We start from the raw sequence: 15,420 nt of genomic DNA on the forward strand, positions 1-15,420 counted from the left end.
TTATAGAAGGCAAGCTTCTCTTTGACAATTTTTTCTTTGCCCTCTCCAATTCTACTAGAATGAAAAATCAGGAGACTGATCTACACTCAGGAGAACAGAGTAGACTTTGACCGTGAAATTTCTGCTGGCAATCTGGAATTAGAATTTTTTCCAACCTACATTCTAATGACTATATCAACCTTGAATCACTGATTTGAAGTGAATAGAAGATTTTCTGCTCAACAAAGCTCCTACCTCAACTCCAAAATACTCTACCAAGAATTTTATGTATTAGAGGGAGAGAAAGTAAAACAGTATTTCCTCCTTTGGCTTATACAGTCCTTAATATTAATAAAATGGGGAAATCTAACAATTTTTTTAACAGCTATAAGATCCTTTTAAAGACAGAGAGAATATACTGCATGACTGAACTTAGCTAGGGAGTTTAAATATCTAAATTGAAGTTATCTTCTAAGTAGTAAATGAGTAAATTCCCATTATCTAATGATAGAAATAAATGACTTATTTTCAAAGCAACAGGTTGTGCTAAATTATATCACAGAATTAATCTGCCTATGCAATTGTGAGCTTTCCTTAAAAATTTTTTTTGAAAAGGCAACAGTTGGGAATAATGTATACAAATCTTAGTGCTAAAAGTTCTGGGTCCCTAAATGTATATTCATTAATCCTAAAATGATGCAGTTTGGGAGTCATGGAATAGTTCATTTTATTCAATAGATATCTGTGAAGGGTACCAGGTACTAATCCAGACATTGGGAATTCAGGCAGAGAATATTAAACATCTTATTTTTGGTTATGAACAGAAACCTACAAACATTTTTTTACAATAGTCATTAATCTAATATCACAACTACAGAGACTAAATTTCCTTGTTTATAAACACCAATGGGATACCCTAGGGCACTTTTATAACACTAGTTAATAATAAAAAAAATTTTAAAAAAGACTCTAATAATCCTCCTCTCCTTTATCTTCCTTAGTCACTGAAATTTCTTTTCTTTTTTTTTTTTTTTGTATTACCCCAGAGCTAAACAAAACAAAATGTGAGGTTGATAAGAAGTTGCTATTCCTCTCTTATCAGCTGTTCATCCCTAATGACTCAGGGCTATAAAATCCCACAACCCACCTTATTTAGTACCTTCCTACAGATCTTGCTGTACTCAATAATTCACTGCAAAAAGAACTTTCCAACACTTTTCACCAGTTTTTTGCATGCTTTTGTGAAAATCTATACATGATAAATCAGTCACTCTGGGTAAAAAAGTATTCATCTATCTTCTTTTAAGTTCACTCTTTACTGACACTTCCTGAGTATCGCTCATAATTTTTTTTAAAAGATTTTATTTATTTTAGAGAGACAGAGAGAGAACATGAGTGGAGGGAGGGGCAGAAAGAAAGCATCTCAAGCAGACTGAGCTGAGCATGGAGCCCCACCTGGGGCTCAGTCCCAGGACCCTGTGCTCATGACCTGAGCCAGAATCAAGAGTCAGATCCTTAAGTGACTGATCCACCCAGGTGCCCCCTCATGAATTTAAAAAAAAATTTTTTTTTTTTAATTCATTAGACAGACAAACATCACAAGTAGGCAGAGAGGCAGGAGGAGAGAGAGGAAGGAAAGCAGGCTCCTCTGTGGAGCAGGGAGCCCGATGCGGGGCTCGATCCCAGCACCCTGGGATCATGACCTGAGCCGAAAGCAGAGGCTTTAACCCACTGAGCCACCCAGGCGCCCCCTCATGAATTTTTAAAATAATTTCCTATTAATTTATTTTTTCTGTCCATCTTTAAATTCAAACCTGGTTATTTTCAAAACCCAATTCAATATCAACTGCTCTAGGAAGTCTTCCCTTATCTTTCACCAACCCAACAGTTTTGTCCTTACACCTCAAAAGAGTCAACATTTCGATTGTGACACTCAACAATCTGTATGGTAATTTCCTTGATTCCACATCTATTTCACTGTGAGATGAAGGACCTTATCTTTGTACCTTTGTTTATCCATACCTAGCAGAGGGTCTGGAAGAAGGTGAGTAAACCGAAAGTTAAGATCATGATCCCCCCAAAGCAGAAACGAACTAAACTTGCAAATGCAACCTGGCAATAATTCATCAGAAATTTTGATATTACATCCTCTAACCCATTAATTCTCCTTGTGAATATCTCCCAAGGATCAAAAATATAAAAAAGTTTCACCAATGTTTAACTCTTTTGACAGTTATCATACCAAAGGGCAAAGTTTTTTTAAAAAGTAGTAATACTAAATATACAAATATTTTACTCAGTGAAGTATAATTCAGTTAAGAATTCAAAAGATTTCTAGTAACAGAGAAATTTTAAAATACTGTGCAAAAAAGCAGGAAACAAAACTGTATATTTTAGTACAGTATTCTGACCAATTAAAAAAAAAAAAAGACAAACCTCAACAGTAACTGGGAAAATTGAACAATGAATATGTTGCCTTCTTTCTGGTTTTCTGTATTTCTCCAAAATGCATAATTAGTATACATATATTTTTATGATACAATTTTTAATGTACTTATACAAATTGGTAATGAATAATTAAAAATTATTTCAGAGATATGTCCAAAGTATACAATTCTCTCTGCACCTAGAAAACATTAATGAAAATATAATATTTAATATAAAAGCATATACAACTTGCTTTACTAAAAAATTAATCATGGATAAAATTTCTACAAAATGGCCAGAACGTTCAGCCGAACGAATTTCACAAATCACAAATCACTTTTCCCCCCGATTACATACAAATATGTTGCATGTTTTTATGAAAATAACAGCATATCTTCTTAAAATATGTGTGTGAATATATGTTATATATATGTATACATACATATATGATACACCATAAAATTATAGAATTGTGAAACCCCTAATAAAGAAATAAGTGCTTTAAAACATATATTGTTCTAAGGGAGTTCCAACACTGAAAAGCACACTTTCTAGTCCTTTTACCAAGTTTCTGAATTGGCAGACACAGCAGTTCTAACAGCTGGCCTCCAACTGCCCTTACTAAAAAAATCAAATACTCTTTAAAAACAAACAATATCTATGATTTGTGTATCCAAAACTATATAAAATAACGCCAAAATTCTTTTTTGAATGAGCTTCATTAAAAAATAAGTCCGGGGCACCTGGGTGGCTCAGTAGGTGAAGCATTTGCCTTCAGCTCAGGTCATGATCCTGGAGTCCTGGGACTGAGCTGAGTCCACATCCAGCTTCCTGCTCAATGGGGATTCTGTTTTTCCCTCTGCCCTTAAACCCTGCTCATGCTTTCTCTCTCTCTCTCTCTCATAAATAAATAAAGTTAAAAAAAAAAAAGTCAAAAGTAAGCACCTCTGGAGAATGGACTGAAACCTAAAAATCCAAACACTTAAAATAATTTAATGATAGCATGAATCTGGCATTACTGAAGTGGTACTAATGTGGTGGTACTACACACAGACCATGAAAATGTTAACCCCTTATTAGTAAGCCACTTTACATTACATGATTAAAAAAACAGCAATAAGAATTTACATATAGCTGTTCAAAAACTTATTAAATTATATACTCTTTCCAACAAAGCATAATTTGTCATCAAGGAAACAATGAAATAATTTATGAATTAAAAAATTATTTTATTAGAGTTACTGTATCCCATTTGACATGAAACCCTAACTCAATTTTCACTTACTTTCTCTGTTACAGGTCCCTCTGTGTTAAGCATATGTGTAGTTCTGGAGACAGAATCTTATTTGTTTACTCATTATTTTGTCCAGCATCCAACAAACATTTACAAGTATCTTCAATATTGTTATTACTGTACCAGGCACACAGATTCAAAGATAAGCTTAAAAATGCCCACAAGATGTTTGAAATCTACAACATATATAACTAAAATACAAAAGGAGAAATGTGATCAGCTGCTTAAGAAACATGAAAAGCTATTCAAAGGAGGAGGAAAAGAATCACTTTGGACTAAAGAAGGAAAGGAAGGGTAGAGAATGAGTTAGAGACAGCATCATGGAGGCAGCAGCACCTGAACAGAGTCTTAAGAATCTCAACAGCACTAGTTGTACTCACTCTTCTGGAGGGTGGAGCCAGAACGCTCTCCCTTCCTCTGAACAGGTTGCTTACTTTGCCTGGACAACAATTTCTCCCTCCTCTGCCAGACTCAAATGCCATTCAAAAACACAATCTCACACATCTCTTCAAGAAATGTGTGACAGCAACCTCCTTCAGCCTCTATCTACATGAAAGCCCTGTGCATAATTCTATTATAGTCCTCAAAAACTATACAGTACTTGCCAAGTGATCATCCACACTAATAGACCACAAAGTACTTGAGGGCAGATCTCTTATCTTTTCACCTCTGTATCCCTACAATTTATCAGCACAATGTGTACTGAAAGGTCTAATGATGAACTGAATAAATGAATTTTAAAAACGTGGAAACCATCAGCTGGAAAACCTGTTTAGGAAGCTGTTTAAAAGAGCTGAAGCAAGAAAAAAAGACCAAGTTAGACTGGTGAAAAAGGGAGAGATGGAAAGCACTGAGATGCTTTAAGAAAGAAAACCAAGCACGCTTGAAAGTCCAGGAAAATTATGGCACCATTCATAGGAGGAAATTACTGAGTTCATCAGGGAGGAGTAGAGTTTGGGCCTGGATTACTAATGAATACACTTCACAGCAGAAATTCAAGTTATCAGAACACAGTTTCCAAAAATATTTCTTTACCAAGATATCAAATTTTAATTTAAACAGTAATGGCATGATGTGACATATCTCAGCTCTGTAACTTCTCTATAAGATAGAATAAAAATCTAATTTTCACTAATTATATTTACCTTTAATAAGATAGTTTTGTATAACTTGCTTTATTTCAATGCATAGGCATCATCATTAATGAAATTACTTCAGAAAGACATAGGAAGAAAATAATTTCCTATTACTAAATAAATTCCAAATAATTTACACCTTCCCTAGCCTTCAGGAATAGAATAAAATTATACACTAATATGAGAATTAATTCAGTTTATTTCATAAATTGATGCATGTACAATATACATATATATGTATACATGCATACATATACAAGACATTTACATACATACATATACATATACAAGACAATTAAATATACCTAGATAATGAGAGCATAGATTTTCCACTGGTAATTGATTGGCCAAGTGAAATCAACCAATTAATTAAAAAGTTCCAGGGCATGGAGAAATAAAAAGAGATTTCTCTCCTTAAAAAGTAAGAGATAGTGATTAACTCCTGGAGCAAGGCAAGAGATAGGAATCAGAAAGGGACACACAGGTAGCCTTAAAAGTATTATTAAAAAAAGGTTTATTGGGTACTCGCTGTTTCATAATATATAAAACACAATTTCATTTTTAAGATTTTATGTAAAAAAATTTTTTTAATCCCTACATAATCTAACTAAAAAAAGAGAATAGACTCTTAGATAGAATAATTAACAGTACATAAATATTACATGACAATATTATCTATATATCTTTATATGACTTACTGTACTTAAGTTCTTTTTCCAACAAATATAAAAATGTCAAGTTTTATAATTTATAAATTTTATAAAATATTTATAAAACACTTGACAGTTTTATATTTTTCTCTCACTTGACACTTTTTTGTATGAATTTGACACATACAACAGTGCTCTCTAAGAAGAAACAACAAAAAACAACAAACATTTGTCTTCCATTCTTCACTGGTTAAATAAGTTGAGCCGGGAGAAACAGAATGCCTGAGTAACTCTGTGCTTTGATTAAGGACTGAGTTTCTCTTTTCAGCAAAACCTGAAACATTTACAAGAAGCAATCCTAGGAACTAACTGTAGATTGAGATATTTTCAATCAGTTAACTGAATTTACCAAAACACTTAATTCTTCTGTAATCATTTCCTTAATGTTTTAGTAAGATTTTTCACCACACTGTTTTCCTTCCAGAAAACAGCATGGAGGGACTGTCAAACTTCAATTTGTTTTATGTTACTGTAGCAATGAAAACACTATCTTCTCTCACAAGTTGGAACTCTATATCTTCCCAAAGAAATACTTGATTCTATATGTTGCACTGAGAAAATAAAAGATGTGTAAGAGATAGTACTTTTTATGAAAGACCATGAATAATCTCACTAAATTGTTTATTTAGACTTCAGTACTTGAACCCTATCTGCATTATAGTTTTAAAATTTCATTTAAATCCATATTATATAAAAGCCTTTTATTACCTGAGGCAGAAATAATCTTTCCCTCCTTTGAAAATCAGCAGCACTTTCTTCATGCTAGACTTAAACCATTTATGTCATCTATGATGTCTATTTGTGTAACTAGACTTACTTTTCCTAACACTCTGCCTACTGTATTCATTCAATATTTATAAATAAAAATATATAAAATAAGGCCACAGAAGTGAATGTGCTTAATAATCTATAAAGTAGTGTGAAATGTAAATTACTACAAAGGTTTTTTTGTTTAGAATAAAAATATTGCTTAGACTCCACTTAATGTATAGCTGCACAATTTACTAAACAATCATGAACTAATTGTCAATAATAAGAAACACTGTGTACACCATACGCTAATAAATGCAGAGGGACAGATGTTAAAAAAAAAAGAAAAAAAAGAAAATGCCAACTCAGTCCTAGAGATACTAAGAGCTGGTCTGCCTCAGTATCAGCCCAAGAAAGACTTTTAAAAATTAAATAAAATTCTACTTAACAAATTCTACTTAGCACTTAATGAGGTTAAATGCCCAAGACAATCCCAGTGTGTGCTTTATAACAATTCATGATTATTAACCTTAGAAGGGCTCATAAAAATTTACTACTAAATTTTAATTTTTATACTGAGTTGATTCAATATTTCAAGGGAAATGAAAAGTATTAATCTAATTGTATAAACAATGAAGGTTCTTCTCCAGGTATTCAATTCCTACTGCGTGATCAGTTGACACTAGTTATTAATATCACAGTGAGGCATCTGACAACCTACTCTTTATTTAAAGTTTGCCTATCTGAATAATGCTGGAATACAGAAAAGATTATTATTTCCTAAAAATGCAGATATACATTTTTATCTCCTAACTAGTTGGAATATCAATAATGCTCTCATTCACCAAAAGAGGAATATAAATATCTAATATTAAAACCTACATAAGAATGCAAATATGACTAAACATAACTAAAGGACACTAAATGCTAAAAATGATACATGCCACTTTGGGGCCCAGTAATTAAAGAGCTGTAGAAACTCCATATGCAAAAAAAAAAAAAAAAATTTACTAGTTTTTTCTTAAAACACTGCTCAAACCAAGAAACTTTAAAAAATATTAATTTGCCTAATTAGCTCCAAACTGCCAAATCAATAATGTGTAATCAGAACAATCTGATTCATCTTTAACATCTCAGTTCTGCTTCCAATTTAAAAACAAGTAACCAGGAGGCTGAAAAGCTGCAATAATTTCTTGACTGCCTGGATGCCAAGAAAGAAAAAAAGTAACAAAAGTTAGTTATTGACATCTCTATTATAACGTAAAAAAAGACTATTTGAGGAAATATATGCAACATTCAGATTTCACAGAGGAGACCTAATTTGTGTATATGGTCAAGTAGTTTTAAAAAGTCCTGATTCATAGTCTACTAAGATCATCAGTTTGGGAATTAACAAAACTAGAAAATCAACGAATTCCAAATGATTTAACTGTGTTGTATCTATGAAGTATTACAGATATATAAAATGTAATTTTTTTAACTTTAACAAGGGAGTAGAGTTAAAATATCTTTGTAATAGGGTAAACTATTTCAAAGCTTCTACTGTAGTTTACATTTTACAAATTCAATGACTTGTGGCATATCAGACCCCATGTAATAAAAAGTGCTTTCTAATGATCAAAAATTACATTGGGACGCCTGGTGGCTCAGTTGGTTAAGCAGCTGCCTTCGGCTCAGGTCATGATCCCAGGGTCCTGGGATCGAGTCCCACATCGGGCTCCTTGCTCGGCAGGGAGCCTGCTTCTCCCTCTGCCTCTGCCTGCCTCTCTGTCTGCCTGTGCTCGCTCGCGCTCTCTCCCTCTGTCTCTGAAAAATAAATAAAATCTTTAAAAAAAAAAAATTTTTTTTTTTTAAAAATTACATTGGAAAATGAACATCAAGAAGTCATTACTACCATAAAAAATCTTTTACCACAAGAAGCCTTTAAAATATGAAATAAATCACAAATACTAATTCTAAGGACATCTTCCATCAGAACCAGCAGTCCACTGGATTCTGAACTGCAATCACAACCCTTCATTCATTCCACATAACCTGACAAATACATTACAGTTATAAACATGTCAAAATCAACAAAATATCAAAACTGCAGAGCAAATTAGCATTTGTGAGTACCAACCTAACTGTCTGGAACCAAAATGATACGATTTCCACTTCCCATGGTAAAAATAGGAGATAAAATTCTATCATCACTAACTACCACTTATTAAGTATGCCTTCTAATCCCATCTAATGAAAAACTTAAGACAGAAATTTCATATAAAATATGTTTGAAACTTTTCTACATTATTTTTAAAACAAGCCAAATTATATGTCAGTGTACTTGATCTGATCAGTATCATATAATGAATGCTCTGTGCATGCACGTGTTAATGTAAAAGGAAAGAAATTCTTCAACAGACTCTGAGTCTCCCAAATATGGTTTGTGTGACTAACAGCTGAGAGGAAATGCAACTGAAACTGTCTGTTGGAAATCCATTAACATCTAGGCACAGAAAAATGCCTGGGTGACAGTATAGTTGGATGTGCAAATTTGTGCAGGAAGATAGCCAAATTTTTGGCAATCCCTCATGATCTTAAATGTATTGACAATGGTCTTTCCTTTTCAGTTGTAATGCTACATTTAAAGAACATTATTTGAGTTGGAGGACTTACCTCGTCTTTAAAACAAACAGGATTAAAACTTAGGTTTACAAAGGCATGGTATTTTAAATAACACAAACAAAAATTTGTACAAAAAATTACATGCTCTACAAAAACTGCTAAGTGCAGTCAAAAAAAAATCAGAATGTTAAGGAAAATAAAGTATGCTAATTTACATTTCATTCTAATCTCCCTTTAAATATATTATCTTAAAATTTTTCTGCAAAGATCATTTTAATGATTATTATATTCTGAGAAGGGAGTGTTTTTAAAGGAATGTTCATATTTTAAAGCATATGCTCTTAATACACTACTTTATAGATTACATCTAGTATTTGGTTGTTCTTAGGGGTAAACTAAGTATTTAACTTATTCACAAACCATTTAATACGCACATTTGATCCTAGTCACTCTGTACTGAGCCCCTCCTATGTACTCAATGCTGTGAAATGTTACACTAAAAAATGAAAGCTTGTTTTAAGAGTTTATAACTTAATACGGGCATAGTTTAAACAAACGTACACATTTAAAGTATAAATATGCTATAAGCAGCTCTAATTATTGTGGTAATAAAATAAACTGAACATTTTGCGGGAAAGTACTGTAACATTTTACAAGAGAGCAGTAATAGGTAAAACTGACTCGGTACTTTGCAATTAAGAAGTGATTGTCATAAAATTCACTGAATGCTCAAAACAACCCATGCTACCCTATGAGTACTTCTGCCCCATTTAATGATGAAGAACCTGAGATCAAGAAAAGTTAAGTGACTAAACCAAATTTACACACGAAGTAGTAAAGCAAAGATTCAAATTGGGTTCTCACAGCTAAATCAAGGCTGCCCCTGGATTTATAATTTTCACATTCTTTCATATAAGTAATCTCATCTGATCTTTACAATAATCCAAATATGCACTGAAAACATAATATGTACTAGATACTCTTCTATACCATATTAATTCACTCCTCACAAACCCTATAAGAGGAAGGGTTATTACTCCATTCTACAGATGAGAAAATGAAGGCTCATCGAAAATATGTAAATTGCCCATAAGACTGCACAGCTAATAGGGAGGAGAATCAGAATTTAAACCCAGAGCATTTAGTTCCAACACCTGCTTCTTTACCACCTCACTCCTCAGAAGGGTTAACACAGGCAGGTTAAGAAACTTGCCCAAAATCAGTCACAAGGGAAGAAAACTGGAGAAGGAGAAGAACCATGTCTTCTAGTACTTCACCCTAATTACTTTTCCTAAATGTAACTGGAATCATTGAATCCAGATGAGGCAAAGTGGCTTTGGGTGTAGATGTTCTTTAAAGCAGAGTATAAGCAGGTGAGGAACACTGGCAGGAAGAAGGAATCCCATCAGGTTAGAGAAGACTTATCTTCCATAGACTGGAGGCAGAAGAAAGGAAAATAAAATATGTGTGAGCAGAGACACGTGTATTTGCCTTTCTGATGTAGGGAGTATGAATTAGGGTAGATGAAGAGGGATGACTCTAATTAAGAAAATCAGTAAAAGTGAAGCATAAGACTGATTTGTTTTGAGAGAAAATCTAAAGCCACTGAGAGATTTCAGATAGGGGTCGTAATGCCTCCAAAAGAACTGATATCCCTACTCTTGCCAAAAGTACCTGGCACACAGAAAGAAAACATACAAGCACTGAAAGAATTACACATTTTCATTTTTTTCTTTTTAAAAACTAAAATATCATTTACAGTTTAGCAACTCCTTTTGACTGGGGAGAAAAGGGAAAGGGGAACATAATCAAGCATAGCGCGCTTCTCATTAGTTCTCAAGCTGTGAAGCTATGGTTCTAGTTAGTTCAGCACATAGATTTTCCTCAGAATACTGTTAAAATCGGATGGAGGAAATCACAACAAAATCTCACTCAAATGAATAAACTGAAATGCCAATCTAAACCTCAAGTTTGCTAAAAGTAGAATTTGTAACAATGGGGGTGGGAGGAGGGGCTCATGGCACAGATCAAACTCAAGGATACCAAGATACTACGAAGCAGGACTTTTTAGAAGACAAATTAAATGAGGCAATCTAACCCTAATAGGATTTCTTCTCTCATTACTTAAAATAAACCAGGTCACCGAAATGGGCTTATACTGTGGCATTTTGTTCATTTTAATTTCATTTAAATTTCATTAAACCATAAATTCCCATGGAAATACCTCAGACACGTGCTCACAATAATTAGAATGCCTAACATTTCAGTGTAAGTACTTTCACATGAGTTCAACAAAATAGAAAGAATGCAGTGAGGTCCCTTCAAGTTTTTTTGCGTATGTCAACAGCTATTTTATGATAAGAATTATCTCTGTGGCTATAAAACGTGTAAAATACATTACAGGAGTCCATAAGAAGGCTTAATGCGGAAGACCCAGTAAAGGTCTGGAGTGCACACAGAAACATGAAAATCAAGCTGAACTTCCTAGAACATAGAAATGATAAATTTTTCCTCCCAAAGCTATTACTGTTAAATATACCTTGATGAATTAAGTTCAAGTGTAACTACAACTGAAATAAGATTCAACTGAGCTGTGACCTATTTTTCCTCTTAAAAGCAAAAGAGAATAATGACAGTTGTGAGACTTACATTTTTCCATTCCAGGGTATTTCTGAAAGTTATTTCACAGCACAGCTAAAGGCAAAATACACTTAGTGACACTTACTTGCTTTAAAATAGAGTTATGTATGGTACTGCTCATAGACAGTTGTAATTATTTAATACTTTGTTGTTAAAATTCTTTGTGTTCACTTACTTTTAAACTATACATACCAAGAGGCATTCAGGAAAGAAATAATCCAAAACGTAAGTCTACAGTTCAGTTAGAACTATATATCTACACACAACAGAACCAACATCAACATGACAAATTAACATATACTGTATATGTGGTTGAAAATACCCACCCCTAGCAGAAAGCTTTTTGGTGTTGATAATTTTGGCAGCATATTCTTGTCCAGTAGGGATTTTCATACATCTTCTCACCACTGAGAAAGCCCCCCTGAAAACCAATAATTAGCATGTCATCAATATAATCAGCTCTGATATCCTTTTAAAAAATTATAGCAATCTGAGCGTTTTAATTGCATTTAGTTATTTGTAAAATATCAGTGCACTACAGTAATATCCAGAAAATGAATGATTCTTCCTGGAAACCCAAACCTTTTTAATGTTGAAGAATAAAAGTAAATTTTATTTAACTGGGAGCACACATTATTAATCAACAAAATGAAAGGAACTGCCAATTATGATGGCTCTTGTTTGCACATGAAATTTGAAAACATTTTACAATTCACACTCACACAGCACCAAATGCTCTGAGGGAAAAAAAAGAAAGAAAGAAAGAAAAGAGAAGAAACCCTGCAAAGAGCATGGCTGAGGAGGAGCAGCAAAAATCTGCTGCCTATTTATTTTGTTACCAAAAAAAAAAATTAATGTGGCTCTGAGTAAGTAAATATGGCGATTGTTTTCATTAAAATATAAATCTTGGGAATATTTGTGTGGTTTAATAAATCCTGATATGGTGATTTCTCTGTGCCCTGTTTTGAGCTGGGGGAAGGGAGAGATTTGAATTAAGCTGCTCTTCCGACATATTCTCCATGTTTTAACAGCAGACAACATATAAATATATAAGGACAAAATTTTCATTACATTTAAAGGATAATTACATTTTCTTGAATTCAATTGTATAAAACAACCACATATATATAAACGCACCCCTTTCATAAGTAATAGTCGGCACTAGCGACAGAGGAATTGGGTTTGGGTTGGATGCTACATAAATCAACATTCACGATTTGGCCCCTAGGTCCCTAAGCACAAGGTCCTCAGGAGGTCTCCGGTCCCCTTCCTTTAATTCTCCGAGTAGCTCTGCCAGTCGAGTATAGGAGGTCGTTTTATACAACGCTAGGCTACCCTTGGGAAGCTTTCTCTCGGTCTCCAAGTCTTTTCCGCTGCCTGTATAAATAAATCCTCCCAGAGAATGCCAAGAGGTACATGTAAATCGTAGGAAGGATGATGATGAGCGAATAATCTGGTACAAAGAATAATTGTGGATATGGGGCGGGGAGGGGGGGTCGAGTTCCTTTGGGTGACCCTTTTCCTGGACAGAACAACTACTGGATGCGAAACAGACTCTACGCCAAGTTGAACTTTCGGCATCAATAAATATGGCACCGTCTGTGGCAGTGAGTTCTCATCCGTACGTGGGTCGTACGGCCGACACGCCGGCTAAGCAGGAGGCATCTCTATTTACAGAAAACATGATCTATGTTGCATTTTACATGGGTTCTTGTTTCCTCTACACACACACACACACACACACACACACACGCTCGCACACTTCTCAGGATGACATCTACAACTGCAGGGATCGTAAATCCACTAAGTCTCTAGTGCAAGAGGGTGGGGGAGCGGGAGAAGGTGGGTTTAGGATTATCGGAATCAGCCACAGCCGGGGTGGAGGGTCTGTTCCCGTCTCTGTCCCCTCCTCTTGCTAAGCCAGCACCTTTCTCAAAGCTGCCACACCACTGGCCCTCCTCCCTCTCCTCTGGTCTCCCAAACTCCCTCGCCCCACGCGGGGAGGCCGGTGGGTCGGGGGTAACGCGACCCGCCCTCTGCTGGAAAGGGGACGTGCAGATGCAGGCTTACTTTCCGAGCTCCTCGAAAAGCTGATACTCGTCCGTGAACCTGGTGCAGGTTGTGGTCGAAGCCATCCTCGGTCCCTGGCTGGGAGCGTGGCAGACAAGACTTGAACAGACGCGCGGCTTCCCCGGGACTGGCCCCGCGGCGCTGTCACCCAGGGCCGCCCTCACTTTCCTCGTCCGAAAGTAGCTCGCCCGGGAGGGAGTGTGCGCAGGGGCGGGGCGGGAGGGGAGATGACCAGAAAGGGTGGTGTGGGGTCGCCTCCCCAAGGTCCGGCGATTCTCTTCCTCCTCCTCCTCCACCGGCCCTTGCTTCCTTCTCCTCTGAGCGCTCCCCCTACCCCCTTTCCAGCCCCTCTCCCCAAATGCGGGGGGCAAACTACTCAGGAAGAAGGGGCCGGGAAATGGAAAACAGCCGGGCACGGGGCGAGAGGCAAGCAGTTGCGAAACTAGCGCACCGGGGCTGGAGGGGTAAGGGCGGAGAGGAGGGAGCCCGAGGGGGCGGAGGCCGAGTAGCTGCGAGCGGACGGCTGGAGCCCAGCTGCAGCTGTCAGCAGGCGCGGGCGCAGGGCGCGCCGGGGCTCGGCCGAGCGTGCGCGCCCGGGGCCGGCCTGCCTCCCGCGGGCACCTCGGCTGCCTGACGCTTCCCCACAAGTCCGCGCCGCCTCGAGACTGCGCGGCGAGAGAAAGAGCGCTCGGATGGGGCGAAGCCTAGCCCGCCGTCCCCAGCCCTCCGCCTTCTACCCTCTCACCCCCTCCCGCCTTTTCCCACTACTCTCTCCGCCGCCAGCCCCCTTCCCTTACGAAGCCCCCTCCTCGCCGGTCCCACACCTCCCTCTAGCGACTCCCAACCCTGCGCGTTCGCGGATCTCGCTCTCCCGCCCTAGGTCTCACACTCGCGCAAACCCGTCTAGGAAGAGACCAGGTGGGCGGAGGAGGATGTACGAGGGAGAAGCCTGGAGAGGGTTTAGGAGAACGAGGCGAGACGTCAAAATTACCCAGTTAAACTCATGATTAAGCTGCCGCCTAAATCTGGGGTGGATTTAGCGGAAAGGTGCGGGGTAAATCGTGAGCTGCCAGGGGGTACTGCCGGGGCCCGAGGAGGCCCCCGGCCCTGTTATGGGCGCGGGGCACTAGAAACCGCTCCAAGCCGACCCGCGAGCCGCGGTGCCCCGGGTTGGGAGCGTGAGGTGCGCAACCATTTCATCCCGGCGTCGCTAGGTGTTGACACAGTGGGGGCCGGATGTGGGCAATTGACTGCTTCCTTAGAAGGGTCCCAGCCCTCCCACAGCCTCCCGGTGACTCTCGCCCCCCCTCCCCAGCAGAAGCCGCGCCGCCGGCTCCCAGCCCGTTTAGCGAGGGGCGACGCCCGCCTTGCGCCACGTTTCACTTCTGATATGACTGCCACCTTACTCTCCACTTCCCCCCGCCGTTTTCTAGTTTGGGTTGCTGGGTCACCGGCAACCCCCGAAGGCCTTTGCTTCGGCCATGAATGCTAGAATGAAAGCAAAAACACCCCCCACGGAGCCACACCTTCTCTTCAGAGTAACTCCCCTGTAACCTCAGTAAGTTCTGATAGTAAGGCGGTCTCTCGCGAGATTTCGGGCTTCGGAGGCGGGGGCCGGGTGCTGAGAAGGTTGGGTGTCGGTCACGCGACCCGGTTGGGACTGACGTCACTAGCATCACATGAACACAATCTAGCCCGTTTCGTTTTGCAAAGGAGAAGAGGAAAAGGAGAGGCGGAGTGTGCTCAGCTTGTGTGATCAAAGATCTGGCTAGATAGTGACACATAACTATACTCTGTAAATGACTGTCTG

The 15,420-nt window shown here is 38.0% G+C and overlaps 1 protein-coding gene across 18 annotated transcripts in view; it reads right to left on the reverse strand.

Moving 5' to 3' along the window:
• CAMK2D (calcium/calmodulin dependent protein kinase II delta) overlaps positions 1-14,194 on the reverse strand; it is a 342,624-nt gene extending 328,430 nt beyond the window's left edge. For all 18 annotated transcript variants that reach the window (XM_032333246.1, XM_032333240.1, XM_032333255.1 and 15 more), the window contains exons 1-2: positions 13,611-14,194; positions 11,867-11,961 (exon numbers count right to left, since the gene is read on the reverse strand). In XM_032333246.1, the coding sequence (XP_032189137.1) occupies positions 11,867-11,961; positions 13,611-13,675 (160 nt within the window). In that variant the 5' untranslated portion in view covers positions 13,676-14,194. The remainder of the gene's footprint in view (positions 1-11,866; positions 11,962-13,610) is intronic.
• Between the last annotated feature and the right edge of the window lie 1,226 nt (positions 14,195-15,420).

This window comes from Mustela erminea, chromosome 2, assembly GCF_009829155.1.
Source record: "Mustela erminea isolate mMusErm1 chromosome 2, mMusErm1.Pri, whole genome shotgun sequence".
Classification (NCBI taxonomy): domain Eukaryota; kingdom Metazoa; phylum Chordata; class Mammalia; order Carnivora; family Mustelidae; genus Mustela; species Mustela erminea.